Below are 23,374 nucleotides of genomic sequence, written 5' to 3' on the forward strand. Positions count from 1 at the left end.
AGTCTGATCCCCTATTATGAATTATATATTTTTTTTATCATTTTCGTTTTCATTTTCATCACTGTCTTTCCTTTCGTCATTTTCAATAAATGACATTTTTTCATCTCTACACTAGTGGTGTTTTAATAATTGATCCTTACTCAGCACAATCAGAGCTGTAGTGAGATCATGCAGCATGAAGAAACAAATATAGTTCACATAGTTTATAATTGTTTCTCATAATTCTGTCTTTACTTCCAATCCTAAATCCCGATTTCCTGTTTTACAACAAATAAACTTTTTTTAAATCAATACAAGTTTAAAGAGTGTACAGGTGCGACTAAAGCCACACGTGTATGTATCAAACACCCATATACAATTGTCAGGTTTATCCTCCAATAACTTTCCGAGTACATGTTATACAAATTTTCAATGGCAATGTATATCCAGACACAGAGAAGCCATTAAATCACGAAAATAAACAAATAACTTCACGCATCCTGATTAATTGATCAAGACTTTGAGGAGTGCATAATAAAAAGTCAAAGTCTGCCCTACACTGGTTTGCGAATTCATCAATGAGAATCGTTGTGAGATAAGTATTTACGTTATGAGCCAATCTCAGTGGTAAACCAGGCTTCGATGTATTTTAGCACTACATGTATCTCTGAGGAGTTGAATCAAAGAAAAAAATAAAGTATTTAAAATTGATGAAAAAATGTATTTCACTTTATTATAGAAAAAATTACAAATTTTTTATTCAAAATCTTTTGGAAAAAAAATCTGTAATTTTTTACTCAAAATCTTTTGGGGAACTCCGTGGCCGAGTGTTTTGAGCATCGCACTCAAAATCACACGGCATTTCACCTCTGTCGGCGCGGGTTCGAATCCAGTTCGTACCAGTAAGTGAGAGTTTCCCAGTTTACTTTCGGAAGGTCGATGACCTCTTGCCAGGTACATTGTATCTGGGTTCTCTCTCCCACCAATAAAAACTGGGCGCCACCAGATAACTGTTGAGTGTGGCGGAAAACATCAATCAATTCAAAATATTTTGATATTCTTCAGTGGAACAAGTGATGATAACGAACAGTGATCAATCTCATATATCCCATAGAGAATACAAAATTAAGAGTTGAGCAAACACGAAACAGAGGTGGGATCAGGTGTCTGGGAGGAGTAAGCATCCCATGTAGAACCTTCACACCCGCCGTGAGCCCTCCATCTTGATTAGGTAAACGGAGTAATCCGTAGTCATAACCAGCACGTAAAGAACGATATGTAACACATCAGGCAGCATTCCACATAACGACAGATTGTATTTTGAAACAAGATCATTAAAACAACCAAAGAATTTGCGAAATACTGACTTCAAACGAGAGTGCTGAAACCTGTGTCATATCAATTTATTTGTCAGTAGCTTGCCTCAATTTAAAAATTGATAATAAGCAGAACATGCTCGTGCGTATCGAATAATTTCAGAGACATAAACACCATATGCAGGTGATAATGGAGTATTGCTACATAAATATTGGAAGGATGGAACTGTAGGAGAGAAGACGCAATTCAAGTTTTGCCTCTTCGCATCTCTTTCTTGCAACTTTGCTCTTTCGCTTCTTTCCTCTTGTAGTGTTTTCCTTCGTCCTAACCGCTAAAGAACTGGGGGCCTGATTAAATCCTCCTCTCTTTCAATTTGTCATATTGTCCTCACTTTCACTCTCTCAGTCCTAGGCGCGAAGAGTGATTTGCTTAATCAGAACACCATCGTAAAGCAGACCAGAAAACAAGATGTTCTAATCAGGTCACTTGCTCTTTCGCTCCTTCGCAAATCGGTGTGAAAGAAGAGAAGTGCGACGACGGCAAAGCGAAAGTGCGTAGTTGAAAAGGAAAAGTGGCAAAAACGCTAAGATGAAGGAACGAAACTAATATCACTCCTTCACTTTCGCGTCATCGCGTGTGGAATTTTCAATATATGCATGCTCAAGATTGGTGAAAAGATTATGAAGTTCCTCTGTGTGTAATACATTGATATTGAAATTAAATTCCTATCTACAATTTTCTTTAGAATAAAGTTTTCTTTGTAGGAAGAAAACCTGTTCATGTCCACATTATTTAATGCATTTGCAATGTGTATATATGGTAATGCCCTGATCCTGTCAATGTTGTGAAGATGATTAATCAAAACAAGTGAATTAAGCAAAAAAGAACGTAGCGTATACATGTTATAGTCCATTACTAACATGTTAGAATAGCCATGCTCTATTGAAACTATCAGATCCTGCTATACATGTGAACTAGTCAAGGTGTAATATTAGTTTCGTTATTTCGCGTTTTCATTGCTTTACATATTTGGCTTTAAACGGGAAGAAGCAAATGGCCTGCTCAGAACACCATACATGTTAGAACACCCTACATGAAAGGTGAAGAAAACGAACAGTGATTATTCTCATAATTCCTATAAGCAATACAAAATAGAATGTAGGGCAATCACGGACCCCTGGATATACAAGAGATGGTATCAGGTGCTTAGGAGGAGTAAGCATCCCCTGTCGACCGATCACACCCGCCGTGAACCCTATATCCTGATCTGGTAAACATGTCAGAACGCTATATATGCCATTAGTATGACGTCATATCGAAATATAAATTAAAGTTTTTAAACACAATTTCACTTTTAAACAGACAGAGTTTCCCACCGCCAACCAAAATATAAAAAAGACAAAACCTGAAGAGGTGATAATCAATATCAGTGACGAGGAGGCGGGATCCCTCGATAAGGACTGCTCTGGGCATGCGCCGTTGACCATCACTCTACCACACCGAAGATTTGTAACAAGCTTGATTTATCGTATGATCCGCCTTAAGTTGTCTATCTCACTGTGCTGTTTTCTCACTCTCTTACAGACAAATTCTATTCAGCTTTGAGAATGATTTAATTGAACAAAAATAGACATAAAAAGAGAATGGAAGTAATTAAGAGATAATTAAAAAGGGAGAGGAGGAACTCGATGGAGTTCAATTTACCCCCAATCCCTTGTGCAACGAGAAAAACAAAATTTCGTAAATGTTGGGGGGGGGGGGGGATTTAACAACTATAGTCAAACTGCTTTGCAAATCATAGTCCTTTCTCTACTTTTGCTAATCCGAGTGAAAAATTTTAAACGTTTTTGAGTTTTTTTATTTTGAATGTTATAGAGAAAAAAATTAAAAACTGTTGGTTTCGAGTTTGTATTGACTTTTTCACCCAAGTGGACAGTGTTCATAAGGGCACTGTTTTAATCTAGTTCTGATATTTATGAAAAATGCCCTGACTCATACTGTAACCATAAATATATCCTTTTTTTTTTTTTAAAAATGTCAGTTACTTCTTTGTTAATACTTCAGAGGAAAATTAATACACTATAATCAAATTCGTAAACAGAAATGAAATACATTACAATCCGGCATATTTATATAATAAATGGACGCTCATTGGTATTAATGATGAGTCAAACATCTCATTAGTATGCAATATCAATCACATATCTCATTAGCATGCATATTGAGTCATATATTTCATCAGTATGTAAATCTGATGTCATAACACCCCATTAATGTGCGCATCTCATTATACAAATGTAAATCCAAACAGACGGACATGTACATGTATATGCAGCAGTCAGAACACCATGATAAATGTTAGAGCACAAGTGTTGTCAGACCACCATCAATGTTAGAACACAATAAAACACCATGCATGTAATCCACTATGGAATATTACGAGTAATGAAAAGTTGTCAATTTTTATGAAAAGCTACAAAATCTCTGCCATCTCAGACTGCCACATGTTTACCGCCAGGGGTACCTTAACAGATTGCCACATGTTTACTGCCAGCGGGTACCTTAAAAGACTGTAGCCACATGTTTACTGCCAGCGGGTACCTTAAAAGACTGTAGCCACATGTTTACTGCCAGCGGGTACCTTAAAAGACTGTAGCCACATGTTTACTGCCAGCGGGTACCTTAAACCCAGTACTTCGGGTTTAAAAGTCTCTTCTCACTTTTACTTCAAACGGAGAGCTTTTGGCGCAAGGAAAGCTACGTATTCTATCTACTGTTACAGCCTGGAATCGAACCTCGACCATTCACACACGAAGTAAGCGCTCTACCTACTGACGTGGATAGAGGGAGAAACAAGCGCTCTACCTACTGACGTGGATAGAGGAGGGAGAAGTAAGCGCTCTACTGACGTGGATAGAGGGAGAAGCAAGCGCTCTACTTACTGACAAGGAGAGAGGAGGGAGAAACAAGCGCTCTACCTACTGACGTGGATAGAGGAGGGAGAAGTAAGTGCTCTACCTACTGACAAGGATAGAGGAGGAAGAAGCAAGCGTTCTACTGACGTGGATAGAGGAGTGAGAAGCAAGCGCTCTACCTACTGACGTGGATAGAGGAGGGAGAAGCAAGCGTTGTACCTACTGACGTAGATAGAGGGAGAAATAAGCGCTCTACCTACTGACGTGGATAGAGGAGGGAGAAATAAGCGCTCTACCTACTGACGTGGATAGATAAGGGAGAAATAAGCGCTCTACCTACTGACGTGGATAGAGGAGGGAGAAATAAGTACTCTCTCCAATTACGTGGGTAGAGTAGGGAAAACGCGTATTTTACAGGTTATTCACGGGTCTGATTTTAGAGGAAGTTCTTCAATGGTCTAATTTCAGAAAAAGGAAATCACAGGTCTAATTTTAGAGGATGGAAGACACTCCTCCAATTTTTACACATTCTTTTTCCTTTTCTACTGGTGCTCATGCATGTTGTATTTCTATTTTCTTGTGGACATCATTTAAAAGCACGTTTTTCGCCAAAAATAATTGTACCATTTATATCCAAATCTGATGTTTAAGTGAGAAAAACAGAGAAAACAATTTACAAATCACCACATGTTCAAAATTACCATCTCATGACCCCAATAAAAAAATAATGAAAAACATGATAATTGCATTCTTTTACTGTACAAATATTTTCAAACACCATTTCTAAACATGGATAAAAAAATCCATTGATAAAATATGTTGGAACTGGAAATTTGATGAGTGCATGTAGCCACAATTACACTGTACATACATGTAATAAAGTAATTTGAGAAGACAGATTCTGAAATCAGTGAGATATGGAGTATCAGTTGTATGTTTGTGATATCACAACACCTGGCAGTTAAGACTTCAATGGATTTCCATAATAAATAAATGACTAAAATAATACACCAGATGATGCATATCACAGCAGATTAAAATTCTATTTCAATAATTTAAAATAATTCAGTCTCCACACAAATCTGCATGGAAAGGCATAAAAAAGACTTCATGATTTGTGTACAGATGTATGTTATATAACAAACTAGAGTAAACATTAGCTTAAATGTGACTATCAGTCTACGACTTTAACAGTCTGTAGGTGGGCGGGGCCAGATGTCTGTCCAGCTATCTTCCTATGTGACACGCCCCCTTGTGAATATTCAGCCAAAGTGGAGGTTTTCTTGGACGGATATTTTACTGCAGTAGCTTTTCCTATTGTTTCCTGCAAACAAAAAGAAGACATGTATGACTATTAACATACATCATTACTTTAAAAGGCAATAAAACCTATTGTAAAAATATCATAGCTTAAGGAGGAGTAACACATTGTCATAATTAGAGTTAAAGCTTTTTTTTAACACTTTACATATTATTTTTCAATGCTACGTATATAGCAATGGTTAATGACTTGAAAGCTGGAGATACATGTACTAGTTATCATATCCCATTTCATTGCTATTTTTGCTGTGTTGATGCAAATTTCTTTCTATCACATGTGCCCCAGACAGAAAAATCATTAGGCTATTATTGAAAATTGTTTTTGTTTGATGTACTCCGACCCACATTTTTCAAGGTGGGTAGGTAGGTTAGTATTTTTTTTTTTTTTTTTTTTGGAATGTCATGCAAATCAGATTTACAAATATTCTGATGTTTTCATTAAACACATAACGCTAGCAGACAGAATAGAACATTCATTTTGTACAATTGTATATAACACACATAGATCTTGCAATCTCCTCAAATTTTCTCAGTGCGTTTTGTATTCATCATGGATGAGGACCTCTACAGTTGTTAATAAATCAACATCCCTTTTTATTACCCCCTATTGATTCTCTTAGCTAAAAAAAATTGAAAAATGCTTTGTGGTTTGACATTTATAATCCTGATCACTTAACACTTCAATATGATCTATATTCAGGGTTTGAAATTAACAGTCGCCCACTCACCATTTGCGACAAAATTTCCGAGTGGGTGATTTAAAATCACGGTTGCAGTTGCCCACATGACAATTAAAAAATTTATGAAATAAATATTTATTTTTCAATTATGTCCAATCATTTTTTTCTGCGAAACGCTTCATAATAAACTTTTAGAATCACTTCTCTGCAGAGCATCTAAGTGATTCCGAATTACCGACAATGTGGCCATTCATAAACGGGGTCAGTGAACCCAAGAAACAAAACAATACCGACAGAAAAGAGTATCATGGTGGTTACGATAAAACAAAAAGACAATGGAAGTCCTTGGAATCATGGAAGACCAACTGACTTTGACTAGAAAACACAGAAGTGGGTGTGACTTATTCGTATTGTGAGTTAATAGTTGATACCTCTTCTTCAGGAAAAAGGCTAGGAAACATGCTCATCGCATGCATGGGGGCATGTCGTGTTGTGTCGTGGTTGGTTGGTCTTCCATGATTTCAAGAGCTTCCCTTGTTTTGTTTTTGTCTTATCGTATTCACCGTAACACTCTTTTCTGTAATGCCATCAAATGTCACAGAGTCTGGTTGCATGTCGTATAAACTAAACAGCATAACAAAATCATGGAAATACTTTCCAAATAAAAGGTGTTCTAATTTGTGGGCAACTAAATTTTGATGTGGGCCCCTAGAATTACACGGTTTAGTAGCCCACATGGCTACCAAACATTTCAAGTTCGTTTTAAACCCTGTCCATGAAAATCCAAGTGAATTGCATGATGACAGCAATTTACTTTTAGATAAGATTTGATTTTGCCCAATGTAACTTTAATGCTGATTTCTCCGCATCGTTCAATTTGTTGTGATGATCGTGTTCCATTTATATGTCTCAGTTTAAGAGCAAAGTAAAAGTGCCTTTCACCAATTAAATCGTCATAACATTTAAATAATCTCATATCAAAATAATATGCGTGCTTTTTCAGAAATATAGACCATTAATTTGAACACAGACTCGTGGTCCACCATATTTTCTTCATTAAATTTTGGTGCGCTATCCTACAATAAGGTAAATCATGTGATTTTTAATTTAAGTAACATGGCTTTCAAACATTTGTACATAAATACTATCAGGTCTCGGCGAGGGAGTTCATAGCTTCTTGCTCTATCTTGTTGGTAGATAGTGTGGTAATTTGGAGCTGTGATGCAGTATATTAAAGTGAAAGTACAACCGAAAATAATGTTTCACACTTTTATTTTCAGCAGCCCAAATGACATTTTGAATTTTAATTGTAAAACAACTAGTCCTAATAAAAAAGTGGCATAAAGTTTAAAACTAATTCAGAGAATGTCTATTTTCCAGTGAACAAAAAAAAAAAATTAAAATTTCAAAGTGCTAAAAAAAAATTATCGGATCAGGCCAAATTTGACGGGTTGGTCGGAGTACATCAAACAAATCAATTTTCATTTTAAGTCTTACTTCTTAAAACAGCAAGATCTGAATGCTAAGTATAATTTGCTAAGGGCTGTTCCAGAAATGATCAGGGGGGTCGGGCGGCAAATGATATTTTTTTGTGTGGGTGGTCGTATTTTTTCATATTTTATTTGGTCCGTGGTTGGACTGTTAAAACACTATTTATTATGGGTAGTGGGTAGTTTCTATTGTTTTATTTTGTGTCACGTGGGTGTTGAGTTTTCAGAATATTTTTATTGTCGCTCTTGTCGTGTTGGTTACAAAACGTCGGAGGGAAAATTGAAAACGTGCTTTCGAAATCGGAAATCGGAAGTAACAGAACTATTCGAGTTGTCGCTCTTTGCAGCACATAACTTTCCATTACGGCACTCTTCAAATTAGAGGCGCGTTTAGTAGGGTCCCTTTGGACGTGATGGTGGCAAACTCTGTTCTGTAGATTATTACAGTTTACAGTGCATCGATTTTGGGAATATTTTGAAACCAATAGGTATTCCGTTTTCTAACAAAAATAGGCAAACCTTAGTTGATTTATACGAGGGTACCGATGCGTTATATTTATCAGTCAGTGTGATGGTGATATAGAGGTCTCCGGGCGCGGGCTCCATTAGAAGACGAAAGATTGGTGGAAAAACATATCCATACCCATTTCATGATAATAGCATCATTTGGACTCCCAATCTTTCCAACATTCCCGCCATAGATGCCTTTGATTGTTGATGTGACATCGTTTCTTCAGAACTACTGTGATACAATGTCGCACAGGCATTACCGCGTCATTGACTAGAATGTTTGTCCCGAAAACCTCGCGAGATTTGTACCGTTTTCATTTTTAAAAATATTTTTGTGGTGGGTCTGGTTAGTATTTTTTTTTTTAATTAGATGGGTCATTGTAAAATGAGTTTATTAATTTGATGGGTCATGGGGTAATTTTTTATTTTTTTTTATGTGTGCTTGGTATATACAAAAGGTGCCTCCCGACCCCCCCATGTATTTATTTCTGGAATAGCCCTAAGTACATTTGATGTATTTACCTTTGAAACAGGTTGATGTCGTTCTACGATGACAGAACTCATGGGTGGAGCAACACCACTGATCCCTAGCTCACCAGACCGTGACCCAACAGAAGAGGCGGGTCGTGTAGTCCTAATTCCACCCCCAGAACTAGGACGATGACTATCAATTTTGCTGGTAACTTTTGCTGGAATTAATTTTGTCCTCTGTGACCCAGACATTTTTGATGCTGCCTGTAAGAAAATAATGTATAAAGTTAGCCATGCAGAAATTCCTATCAGTGTTTGTCCAATTAAAAATAAAAATTTTGGTTTGACTTTAAATTCTAAATACTTCCCCCCGGACATGCACTACACTCAGGAAAAAAAGACTGCCTTTGGCAGTACATGTATATATTCTTACAAAATGAAAAGCTCTCACCATATTTGCCTTTGACTGTGCCATACTGGAGACTGTGTTTGACCTCGATCCCTGACTCGTTATAATCCTGGGAGTGGGCACCTCATGACCCAGATGTGATGTAAATACCGGTTCCTGCGGAATGGTTTTGGGAGCACTCAGGTCTTTTTCTGGCAAACTGCTCTCCAGATTATCAGAAAATTCTCCAGATGGTTTGTTCTCTGTTAAACAACATTAAAACAATCACTTCTATTGCAGAAAAGAACTATACATGCACTATACAATAGAAAGAGGAATGATTTGACAATACAACACTGGACATGAAATCGACAAAACCTGGGACACCAGCAGTACTAAATCGTTATCCACTGAGCTACTTCATTTTGTGTATTCCAACAAACACTACGGTAATCACATTCCTCCCCCATAGAAAACTCACTCCCTATAAACACTCTGTTTTATTCATTCAATATGACTTGTTTTGTTTCATTATGACTTATTTTGTTTGGAATCAATGTATCAGGAAGAGGAATGATTTCAAATCATGTGCCTGGACTGGGAATGAACAAGAGTCCATTACATCACTCGTGAGATATTCTACCACTGAGATATACAAGTTCAATATCAACAGTCCACATAAATATCACCCTCAAATACTACCATACATCTATGGCATTTTGTACATGCAATCCTGACTTTCTAATCATCATTAAATCTTATCATTGTGTGACCAATCCAGTAAAATTTCACTTCTGAAATAGCATTTCCCACAGTTCCTAAACTGAAATCCTCCATGATTTACTAAACTATTCATTGTACAAGTAAAAGATTAATTAAACAACAGTTTAATTTTTTTTTTTGTAACCTACTGTCCTCTACTGTACAAGCATATAATATTACAAGTTCACAGAAAATACATGTACTCACCTTTTTGGTCATCTTTGTTAAATATTGTCATTGCTTCAAGGTTAAGTGCACACACTCCACGCATGAATGCTTTCTTCATGGCTTCCTCATACTGGTCTCGTTCCTTGTGTAGATCACATATCTCCTCACGAGCCGCATCAAGTGACTCAGTCAACTAAAGACAGAAGATTGATCAATTTATCAGTTTAATTTTACATACATTTCATTCATCCGAGTGACTATAGACTAAGTCAAACTTCCCTGTCTTGACATTTTCTTGGACAAAAAACATTCTGAATTTGTCACTATCAATTTTTCACAATTAACTTCCCAGAAAGTCAGACTACTGATTTTAAACAAACTTTACATAAAGTTAATCTTGTGAAGGGATTCAATTTTTTTTCAAATGAAGAGTTACAAACTCTCAATTAATGGGAGATAATAGAATGAAAAATTGGATATTTCATTTTTAAATAAACTTGATACAAAGCATACTTAATGTAAAACGTTTTAATGTTTGTTCACATAAAGAACCATGTCCCTTTTGGGAGACAAAATGAAGTACTTCTAGCTTAGTATAGTGAAAATGAAGTAGGCTCTGCATCTTTAACCACTGGATATAGATATACAAAACTTGGACAGATGCATTATCATATACATATGTAGTATAAATTTCAAAAAGAAATGGGGGATGAAACTTCAATAAAGATACACATGTAAGGAATCTGCTTCAGAACAGCAAGACTTCCGTATGTCAAATGAAAGATTCCATGTGATTCAGTTGTTTCCCGATCAATCAATCAGCTGTTTCCCAATCAATCAATCAATCAGCTGTTTCCCAATCAATCAATCAATCAGCTGTTTCCCAATCAATCAATCAGTTGTTTCCCAATCAATCAATCAGCTGTTTCCCAATCAATCAATCAATCAGTTGTTTCCCAATCAATCAGCTGTTTCCCAATCAATCAATCAGTTGTTTCCCAATCAATCAATCAATCAGTTGTTTCCCAATCAATCAGTTGTTTCCCAATCAATCAGCTGTTTCCCAATCAATCAATCAGTTGTTTCCCAATCAATCAATCAATCAGTTGTTTCCCGGTGAGCTTACATTGATGCATTTCATTCTACAAGACTGAACTATGTCAGGGAGAATTGTTTCTTGAAAATGGACCACTTGTGGCATTATAACTATAAGGACTTCAGACTCATTACCTTCTTTTAATGTAATTAATTCCCCAAAAAAATTTAAAGATCTATATTTCTTAAAATTTGAAATTTTGTCTTTATTAGTATATTCAGAATCAAAGCTACTGATTGCTAATGTTACCATAGCAATTGAATGAGCTTTTAAACAAAATTCAAACTCATTTTTAAAATTAAGACTTAATCAAGATTGAACCATAATGAGATACTTTTGAAATATCAGGATACAAAAGGCTGCAGTTTTTCAATTCAATTATGATAACTCTATAATTAACTGTTTTTTCTTTGGATCTACTAATTCTTATATAGAATTCATGCCATGTTACCATTTTTTAGAATTTTCTTTATGTCAAAGGAGTTAATACTACTTGTGTGAGGCCTCCTGCAGGAGTTAATATTACTTGTGTGAGGCCTCCTGCAGGAGTTAATATTACTTGTGTGAGGCCTCCTGCAGGAGTTAATATTACTTGTGTGAGGCCTCCTGCAGGAGTTAATATTACTTGTGTGAGGCCTCCTGCAGGAGTTAATATTACTTGTGTGAGGCCTCTTGCTCTAATTTTGTCAAAACCATTCTTAGAGCTCTTACTGTTCCTATATGTCATTGAACTTTGACCCCTAAATTTATAAGGTTTGAGCATCTTTTGACTATGACCATTACATTTTATATCACAGATACAACAAGGTTCACAGATGACAGAGATTTAATCAAACCCGGATAACCCAATACAACTTTGTCGATATCTATATAATGATGCTAACCACTGAATAAGCATTTTCAATCAGTTGCTTAATTTTGAACAACAGAGGTCAAAATTTGACCACAGAATAAGACATTTTACCAGTGGTCAAAATTTGTAAAGTACTGAATAAGAGACTTGACCGGTGGTCACAAGTTAAGCACTGAATAAGTGATTTAACAGATTGATTTAACCAGGGTTTAGAAACCCAGACCTTGATGACCTCAACTTCAAATACCGTACTATTGTAGATGACTTTTATTCCATGGGGCCTAATTACCAGAGTACTGTAGATCACTTTTATTTCACACGACCTAATTTTCATGAAGATACCATGATGTATTTCTTCATGAGAAATAACTTTTACGAATGATGATGTATTGACAATGTAAGAGTTTACTACCAGATCTAAATTTCATGAATGACTAGTCTTGCAAAATTATGCGTAAATAAAATGTGATTTACAGTATAATAAGGCACAACTCTGACTGATCAATTTCTGTTTTTCAATAGGTTAACTTACGGCAGCTATTTTGGCCTCATAATCATTTGTCAGCTGCACACACACTTCCTGGGCTTTGGCCTGACAAGCTTTCTCCACTCTTGCTCGCCATTTGTTCTCAATCGTCAAGTGCCATGCCTCCCAAACTTTTTGCTGAAGCCGTCGTTCATGGTACCGCTTGGCCAGTTTCTCCGCAAATTTCTACAAATCAAATATCTGTACATTATTCTATCCTTCATAAAATTTATGCATTGCAGTATTGGAAAAAAATCAAAACATCTGCATTATTGACAAACACACATGTACAAAACATGAGACACCATCCTTGGATTTCAATTACGAAGTCATTCCCACAGGGAAAACTTGTACCATTTATATTTAAACTAGTTTTCATTGAAGAGATTCTTCTACATTTTAAACCTGATAACTACTTATATACAGCATGCATTCAAACAATAAATATACTGTGATAGTATGCATATGAATGCATTTCAAATTTCAAAATATATGTTAGCCAAATGTAAATATATTTCATATCATTTAAAAAAAAAAATTTCCTTTTACCAATTGAATTAGACTTACCTCCCTTTTAAGATCTATGTGCTGTATCTTCCAATCAGAGAAGGTCCGCAGGGCGTCCTGCTTTTCCCTCTGTTTGCTGAGAGCCTGCGTCAGATTGGAGATGACCTGGTCCTTCCTCTGGACAGATGCCTCGTACGTGTGAAGCAGTTCCTTCATTCTCTCTATTTCATTCTGAAGGCTGGTTCGTTCTGATGCTGAACTACAATGTGAAAAGGGGTATTAGTACAAGTCTGTCTCTTCTATGTGGGGCCAACAAAGGGGTAAGTACAAGTCTGTCTATTCTATGTGGGGCCAACAAAGGAGTAAGTACAAGTCTGTCTATTCTATGTGGGACCAACAAATGAAGGCCAAAACCAATAGCTTTCAACTCGCATATCCCATTGAAAAGCTATGTGAATTTCTAAATTCATGCGAATTTCTAGGTATTTTTGTGTAGTTATCCCGAAAGAAAGAAGTGAGATTTTAAAAACAACACATTTTCCTAGAAATCTATACAGGTTACTTACAACTTCACAATTTAAGAATGAAATTTATACAAGATGTGTTTGTAAAACACTGATGCCCCCAGATTACTATCAGGTCAAAGGTCACATGGTAAAAGATTTTGGTGTCAATGGAGAAGTTTTGCCACAAGAAACCTGAAATATACCCATGCCAAATATGAAAGCTCTACTTCTTATGGTGTAAAAGATATGACCAAGGTTAGTGTTTTTGGTTAAAAAAATTTGCCACAGACAGATGGACAGGCAAATAACTATATGCCCCCAAACCCTCCATTCCGGGGCCATAAAAAGAAATATAATTCAAGTTAATATCTATCAAGGTAGCATACATATACAACTTTTTAATTTTAGAAGTATCAACAAATTTTCTTTGTAATTACATGTAATAATATTTCTCTACAGAAGAGAAAATCCTGAATCTTTTAAAACAATACTCAAATTAATTAGTTTTCTTTACTAACACAACCACCATAATGATGCAACTCCTTTTCAAAAACACTCAAGCTGATATTGAGTTTAGACACTCACCATTGCTGTTCTCTGATTAAAGTGTGTTTACTTCGCTCCACAATTCTGATCTTGGCTTGACTAAACTCAGTCTATAAAATCAAATTCAAACTATCATATGAAGTTCAAAAGTTCATTTTTCAAGCTAAGATGATCGTGCAGTTCTGTTATAAACTTCACTATGGCAGCACTGTCACACAGAATTCCTTGTGATATCAAGGATAATTAAAAACTTTACCTACTGCAATCTTTTCAATTGTCATCTTTTTTTTTTTCCTGCTTGAAAGCTTCATAATTGCTGCATTCAGAACCTCATCACAATTTTTAAGATTATTTTGAAGGAATGTAAAAACTATGGAAGGTATGAACTGTACGCTTCAAGCCGGCATACTTCATTAGTTTATTTCTGTTTCTTATATCTACACTCTACATTCATTTCCATCAGAATTTCCTGCCATTAAAATAGATGTACTACATTTATCTGTCTTCATACACACATTGTTTACAACTGCATCATGTTGATGAGAAGATGGCTATTCTTACAATTTGTACAAATATCAAAGACAAAAACATTAGAAGTGTAAATAGGACAATCTGTACGTCCCTTTGAGAAAAACTGTACTTTTTTTCATAATTTACCAAAACATTCTTTTTCAGATCTAACGTCCACTGGTCCAACATACTCTCCATTTTTGTTACATCTGGGTCAACAGATGACACATATTCCATTTCTACTGTGTTCTGCTCCCTCTGAAATGAACTCTGACCCTCATTTCGGAATGACCTTTGACCCTCACTGTGAAAGGACCTTTGACCCTCATCATGATCAGAATGACTGGTGTTTTTGGAATGGAAAAGAGGGGGAGGGATTTTCTTTTGTTCTTCTGAAATGAAAATCAAACGTTAGCATAGCTGTCATGATAACTGGAGCTGTTACATGTACAGGATGGAACGAGTCATACTACACGCTTCCCCATACAATGCCCAACTTCACACAAGTCTTACAGGTGATTATGTAAAAATGTTTCAGTTCAATAAATCATTTAGTATATACATGCATGTGTAATATGTTGTTTTAACATATTTCATGTCTTTAATTGTTCACCTCCACATTTTGTAGGTCTCCATCTCTTCAAATTCTACTAAATGAATGAGTGACGATAACGAATAATCGCATAAATCCTATAAGGAACACAAAAGTAAGAGTAGGACAAACAACAATAGAATCTGCTGCCTATGAGGAGTAAGCAGCCCCTGTTAACTGGTCACGTCCACTGTGACCCCTGTATGATGTAATGTGCAGTTCTCACCATTTTATATTTTTAAACATTCTAAATTTTATCTAAATCTGGTTCAGTGTTTATCTATTTCAATGGTGAAATCATATACTGCAATAACTCTTTAAAACATTTTTGTCCTTACCTGCTGATCGGGTATTGCGAGGTGTCTCCTGATCAGACAGCTCGGAATGCTGGGAATCTATCGGACTCTGACCAAAATCTGGAAGTTCCGACTCTCTGGTAACCTTGACAACTACAGGTGTTGTGTCTGCATCATCTTCAGATTCTGTAAAGATAAAGTTCCCATTTTAAAATATCTTTATAATATGAATCCAACGCACAACTTTCAAAGAAGGAATTTGTATCATATCACATTTCACATGATAATGAACTTCATTTTCATCAAATCTTTTCATCATGATGAGGTTTCTAATAATAGATTAAAAAAATTCAAGCATTCAGTGTTTTGTTCCTTCTTTTCAAGAAAGATATTTGTGAGCACTGAGTGACAACAGCAGAATAGTGTTTACAATATAAGAAACATGTTTAAAATCGTGGAATTTTGCTTATAATGTCAGAATACTATTCATAATATTGGAATAGTGTTTACAACACTGAAATCATTTTTACAAAATCAGAATATTGTTTCCACCATCAGAATAGTACATGTATTTAAAATATCAGAGTGCAGCACATTAGCTATTTTTTGGTAAAAACATGCACATGGCTTTTATGGACACACACAGCGGATCACATGATTAAAATATCATGTCAGAAATTCCACACCACGGTAGTGGTTATCTTCCCTTTAATCTTCACTATAATGCCATCGCCTACTACACTTCATAATGTAGTTTTATAAGCTATGATGTCTTAGCTAGGTATAAGCCATGTACACAGTGATAAGGCTCTCAAACTCACGCAAAAAAAAAATTTGCTAGGACATGTTTTTTTGTTGTTTTTTTAGTTTTCTTTGTTTGGGGGGGAAGGTGTGTATCTCTCCACAAATTTTCATTCAACTTTAATTATATTTATTCACAATAAATTTCATTTGTATAGTCCTTTCAGATTTTAAAATATCGACTATAAGCATTGCTAGTAGTTTAAGGATATGTGACAATATTAGGAAAATTCAATGTCACCTAGTTCATTATTGATGTCAGCTGAAGCATTTGATATTGCTATGACATAATAATTTTTTCAATGTGTTTTTTAAAAAAAATCATGGACATATATTTTTGTAAATTACTTTAAAATGTCAGTAAAAATATCAAAATGGAATTTTACTTCATAAATTTTCATGCATGTATTATTTAAGGTTTATTATCCAAACCATAAAATCTGGAAAAAAACTACTGAAAAAAAATATTGAAAGGGTATCAATTCCATATAGCCTTATTGATAATTGATACAGAGATTAATTTCAGAATAAAATCATGATGTAATGTATTCACTCTGATGTTAAGGGTAGGTAACTCTTCCGTGCCTATTACTCTCTGCTATAACCAGATGAACATACATTTTGGTTACCTTGGTAACATTACCTTCTTCCCCCTGAACCTGAACCAGTTTTTCTCTTGTCACTTGTGGAAATGATCCTATAACTTCTGCAAAAGTTTGTGGGATAAGTTTGGGATCATAGGTAGGGACAACCACAGCATGCTTCAGGAGTTCCTCATATTCCTCCTGAAAAACAGTAAAACACCTCAAGAACTGGAGATTGTTTTTATGAAATACAAATGTCTCCCCAGCTCCCCAAAGTGGAAGTGCTCCAAATGAAACCTCCTCCCCTTAATGTCCTGCATGGTATGGAGGAGAAAGCATGAGCAGGAACACAGACATTATGAACTCTGATAAGCCATATAGGAGAAGTGTTCACAAAGGATTCTACACCCTCCATCCCTCCGACCCACTATAACTTTAAGGATAACAATTGGATCCTCCTGTACCTACAATATGCATATCTGCACATGGCATTGAAGTATTGTACAAAATTTCAAGTCTATCGGATAAGAAATATCATATAGGAGGAGAAGTGTTCACAAGCTATTTTAACATCCTCCTCCCCTCTTAGATCCATTGTAACTTTTTGGAAAATGATTAAATCCTCCTGTTCCGATAATATGCACATCTACAAATGGCAATAAAGCATTGTACTAAATTTCAAGTCTATCCAATAAGCCATATAGGAAGAGAAACATTCACCAGATTTTGTGACAGACAGACAGACAAACAGAGTACAAAAACAATGTCTCCCCCTGGAAGAGGTGAGACATAGTAAACAGTGCTGATACCTAAGGATCACACTAAAGCCTAAAATAATACACTATTTCAATCTTGCAAACTCAAATGTTTTACTGCTTCAAAGAATTCTTTTATTTTAGGAACAATTCACTGCAGTCACCAACCATCGAATTCTTAGATCTTACTCCCCCTCAAAAACTAACTACAGTCACCAACCATCAAAGTCTTGGATTATCACTTCTTTGAAATTTTAAAATACTTAAACAACAACACTTTGGGAAGAATTAGGTAGATTACTAAAACTTCCACTGCTCATTTAAATTTCAGTAAATCACTCGGGTCATCATCCATCCAAATTCGTTGATCCAATTGAATTAACTAACCCACTAAGATTCTCAGTACAGTGTAACTTACTCACCACCCACCAGAATCTTGGATCCCTTCTCAAGAATTTACTACAGTCACCACCCATCAAAATCATACATCTCTTCTCAAGAACTTACTACAGTCACCACCCTTAAAAGTCTTGGATCTCAACTCAAGAACTTACTACAGTCACCACCAATCAAATTCTTGGATCCCTTCTCAGGAACTTACCATCAGCCTACTGGAGACAGAGCTTCCCGGGGAGTCCGGGGGGAGTTCTGGAACACTGTCCTCATCCACTGACGACATCCCTGCCTCTGATCTAGAAAAATCATGTACACACAATTACATTAAATACATATGTATACCTACAGATGAGTACATGTATCACAAAATGGCCATCTTTGACAAGTTTCAGTCTTAGAATTTTATAGATTCATTAATTCTTTTATGTTTTTATCAAATACTGATATCTTGATTGTAATCTGATGAAAATGTGTGAGATTACAATATCCTTCTGGGTGATGTTTTCTAAAATCCTATATCAATGAGTGTTCTTGAAAATAACAGTAGTATGAATTAAACAAAAGACAGGCTGATTCCGGTTCGACATCACTCAATCTGTGTCATGTTCCAACTAGGCTTTACAGTCGCCCAGTTCTGAGGCAGGATAAGACTGTAATGACATGATAACTGTTAGCTGCAGACCCTAGCAGACACAACGAGACTATTTTGTGTGACATCTGTCCAACTGGGTGGTAAAATTCCCAAGCAACTGCCATCAGGACTCAAAATTTACTATAATAACTTGTTACTTCATGAGGGGAAATTTCCAATGTGAGTTAAAAATTGGAAAACAAATTTTGTGAAGCTGATTTTTTTAACTAATGTTTTTTCTGAAGAAATTATTTCATTTATAATTGGTATGAACTGATTTCGGTTCATGTTGAATACTTAAACGCTTAATTCCATGACTTGTACCTAGCAAGTTCGATTTTACAATTTGCTTGTAGAATTTATGGACACAGACAAAAAGTTGTGAGATGGGAAAAAAAGTTTTCATTCCTGACCATCAGCGAGATGGAATGCTAACCCCTGCACTACCTGGACATTATGAATTAATACTGATGATATTTACTATGGATAGGTTTACTGTTTTTGAAATCAGATTTATTCTAGAAATAAATTTCATGAAGCAGCTCATACCCTCATGTATTTTCAACAATGAAATTTATTTCTTATGTTTACATTCTACTTCAATCTGTTGGAATTCCCAGCCCTTACAATATAGACATACTATACCAGCCCTTACAATATAGACATACTATACCAGCCCTTACAATAGACATACTATACCAGCCCTTACAATAGACATACTATACCAGCCCTTACAATAGACATACTGTACCAGCCCTTACAATAGACATACTATACCAGCCCTTACAATAGACATACTATACCAGCCCTTACAATAGACATACTGTACCAGCCCTTACAATAGACATACTATACCAGCCCTTACAATAGACATACTATACCAGCCCTTACAATAGACATACTATACAAGCCCTTACAATAGACATACTATACAAGCCCTTACAATAGACATACTATACCAGTCCTTACAATAGACATACTATACCAGCCCTTACAATAGACATACTATACCAGCCCTTACAATAGATATACTATACCAGCCCTTACAATAGACATACTATACCAGCCCTTACAATAGACATACTATACCAGCCCTTACAATAGACATACTATACCAGCCCTTACAATAGACATACTGTATTTATCAAAGTTGTTATGACATAGTGGTTGTTGTGACGTTTAAAGGGAAAGGCAACCCTAACCACATTGTTGTTATTATGAATAAAGTATCACTTACTGATATCATAATTGACAGTCTTTAACTACAAAAATCCTTGCTCAACAATTAAATCAATATTAATCTATCATGTATTTTAAATTACCCGCCGCTAAGAGAGCGGCCATTGATGTTTAATTTATGACGTCACACGGTTTATTTCATCAGTAGCACTGTAAACATGACAAGTCACGAACAGTTGAGTTTGGAGCCATATAGATTTGAGCCCGTTCTATCGCAAGAAGAAATTGAGAATTGAAGACGTGTAGTCAAGCTGCAGACCAGGCAGACGGTAAACATTTCTTCATACAAATGTCTCGAACTTTAACTTGTCATTACGCAAATGATGGATCCACAGTTTACGTAGTCTTTTCTTTTCAAATGACTTGGTTGGGTTGGGAATTTAGAGAAAAAAATTTTTTTTCGCATCTCCCCTTCGCATTAGTGTAATTGCAAAGACAGGAAAGCATCAACCTATTTATTCGTAAGATCTACCACATGCATATCTTTGATGATCTTAGAATCTCATCAAAACCGGAACAGACGATGTGACGTCAAAATTATTGATTTTTGTGGTCTTAAATACAAAAGAGTTACACATCATGGCAGCCTCTATAGATGGCGGGAATTTCAATTTTTAAAAAACATTTTCAAATTAGTACAGAAGCTTATCTAGGCCATATTATCAACAGAATAGTATGACAAATCTTTATCATATAATTAATCCCATCATTTATCACATAAAAATCTTTTAGGTTGCCTTTCCCATTAAGTAAGTAAGTAATTTATTAGAGTGACATGTGTTTTACAGTAATTCACAACATTTTACAAAGTACATAAATGATTGAACACCCAACCCATTGAATAACTGTGATGTATTGACTGTTGTGACGTACTGAGGTGCTGGTTAATAGTAATAACAGTAATTCTGGAATTATTCTATTCTGTGATAACCCAAATAGGCTAGTAAATTAATAAAAAGTTTAAGTAACCACATCACTTTTTGTAACCAAATTTCCATATAAACTGATCCTGATATCCACCACATGGACAGTTGCAAAAAGAAAGTTTGTAAACATTGGGTGAAATATTCACTATCAACAAAAGTATTTAAAAAACCATGAATGACCTTAAAACTTGACAAATGTAGGACATTGCAGGGTTGTGCATATATGTTACATGTTGTTATCTTTGTGTATTATACAAGAATAGATATGGGTTACCCCATATCCAAAAAATTCGACTTTTGATTTACTCGTAGCAAATACTGTGACCAGTCTTGCTTCACTAGCAAACAGTGCGCACACCTGTCCTTGACCTTTTAACCTTGAAAAAAATGTACAATTATATGAACAATACTAAAGAAGGATAATTTAAAATCTTGTCTTTATATTAGCTGAAAAATACATATATAGAGTAATGCAAAAATCAAGAAGGTGAAAATCACTTTGTAGATATTTACTATGATATCCCCCTCCCCATCTAATTTTATTTCTATTTCTTTTTTAATTGAAAAAATGCCCACCCCAGAATCAATTGTGTCCCCTTTCTTGATAAAAAAAAAAGTAGAAATATCTTATTTCCAAACCTTTAATCCACCCCTTCTATCATTTAAAATTCTCTCTGTTATGGTTATATTTGTATTTTCTAAACCTTATGAATTCATAAATTTTGCACATGAGGATCACAACCTATGCACTTATTCAACAAGAAACGTATACTTTGCCTTAATAAATTTTATCTATATATTGGGGAAAAAAAACCTGGGAATCATTTTGAATTGCAGGGAATTTCGTAAACGAGAGACTTAAATAAACTTTTCTGCGTAAACTTTTTTTCCATGCAAAAATACCACCTAGTACCTCATCTACGCAATACCGATCTGTCTAGTAGAGAATATTGCAGACGTAATTTTTTTTTACACGTGTTTCTTTACTTTGTTCACTGACAACAAGCAGAAATCACATAAACTGCAATATAAATGTTGATAAGTTGAGTACCATTAAAAAAAAAAAACACAAGTTGGAAAAACCCACATATATGTATTACTTTAATAAAATGATTTGATAGCCTTTTGTCTTTTAAAACTACCGTTACCAGTGGTAACATGTTTTCCTTTAGATATCACATTTATTCTCTTTTCTGTTCAGTTGTTTTCCTCTGCTCTGATTACATTATATATTTAATTAATACCAGCGTCTATGAAGCCGTGTTGACAAAGCATCATACTTGTTTATAACGGTCGATAACTCGTAGTCGTACGTATTGTATAAGACAAATGCCGATGTCAAAATCATCGGCATTTACCAGAAGTGCTCTGTTATACATATAAATCCTTATAAAAAAGAAAACACACACATTTAATGATTAACATTCTCTCTCAGAAGAAATTGTATGATAATTAACGAACAATAATCATGAAAGGAAAATAATTGTCAATCAAAGAATGACCTATATATTTTCGTGAAAAACACTGAGGAGGCAGCTAGCGTAGGAATATAAATACTTCTTATTTACATTTCTGGTGAAAAAGTGATTTTCTTAAAATCATTTGACGTTAATTTTGTTTTCTTCTACGTATTACATACACATCGATGTTCTAAACATTTGTTGTAATGTTGTATCTGCTGATCATGAATGAAACTATATTTTTTCAGAGCAATTGTGTGAAGGGTACCCGAATCCAGTAATAAATCTTGAATAGATACATGTAGTATGCACTGATCGAATTTATTAAAAATAAAAGTAGTGTCAGCTTTCTTTGATAATGTGAATAGGAGTTATGAATAGTGGCATTAAGCTGTTGTTTTTCTACATCTCTATTTCTAACATGGACTAGTTTTGTTTTTTCTTTCCCCTTATTGACCAAGTGCTATTTAATATAAAAAATACCCCCAAATATCCACTTTTTCACATCAAAATAGGGACTACTTTTTAAAAAAAAATTAATCTTTTTAAAACTTATTTCATTCAATGTCGTAAGATGACGATTATATAGAAAATGTGACCGGTACCGGTCAACATGCAAACCGATCTATCAAGGTTTCTTTCCAAAGTTTTCTAGATTATGTGGCAAAAATTATAAAATATAATGATGTAAACATCTCATATCCCGTTCATTTTTTATTCATTGGACGCCGTGCATTATGCAAAAGTGTGGACGGAAAACTTCAAAAACAAGGTTCACGACGGCTGATCTCGAGCAAGTTGAAACATGCAAACTATCGCAAATAACCGAATATCTATTTCCTATCATAGAATTAAAAAAAAAACATTTTTCATTAAATTGCAAATCAATCATCTGATCTTTGAATTACAAGAAAAGCAGAAATGTTTCTCTACCTATTTCAATAACTGCAATACCCCTCAATCTATTCTCTTACTCCAGATAGCAGTGTTCCTCCATGTTTTGTAAACAAGATTCAATTTCGTACAAGATTTGTAAGCATGTATTTGATTGGCCGATAGATTCGGATAGTAAAAAATAGTCCACGACAGAAAAAATTATTCCGGGTTACGAATACTTTTAGTATCATAAAACATCCTCACAACGTTAGGT

General features: G+C 35.1%; 1 protein-coding gene across 1 annotated transcript; it reads right to left on the reverse strand.

Annotated features, from left to right (window-relative positions):
* Nucleotides 1–4,948: 4,948 nt before the first annotated feature.
* On the reverse strand, nt 4,949–23,249 carry LOC125662637 (centrosomal protein POC5-like). Its single transcript, XM_048894919.2, has 12 exons — nt 23,158–23,249; nt 18,174–18,264; nt 16,877–17,018; nt 15,475–15,618; nt 14,692–14,936; nt 14,074–14,144; nt 13,043–13,241; nt 12,482–12,661; nt 10,040–10,193; nt 9,134–9,333; nt 8,734–8,946; nt 4,949–5,535 (listed from the first exon to the last, which is right to left on the reverse strand). Exons 2-12 carry the CDS (start codon nt 18,249–18,251, stop codon nt 5,386–5,388), a joined length of 1,776 nt encoding a protein of 591 aa, XP_048750876.2. The 5' UTR covers nt 18,252–18,264; nt 23,158–23,249; the 3' UTR covers nt 4,949–5,385.
* Between the last annotated feature and the right edge of the window lie 125 nt (nt 23,250–23,374).

The sequence above is a fragment of the Ostrea edulis genome, chromosome 8 (genome assembly GCF_947568905.1).
Source record: "Ostrea edulis chromosome 8, xbOstEdul1.1, whole genome shotgun sequence".
Classification (NCBI taxonomy): domain Eukaryota; kingdom Metazoa; phylum Mollusca; class Bivalvia; order Ostreida; family Ostreidae; genus Ostrea; species Ostrea edulis.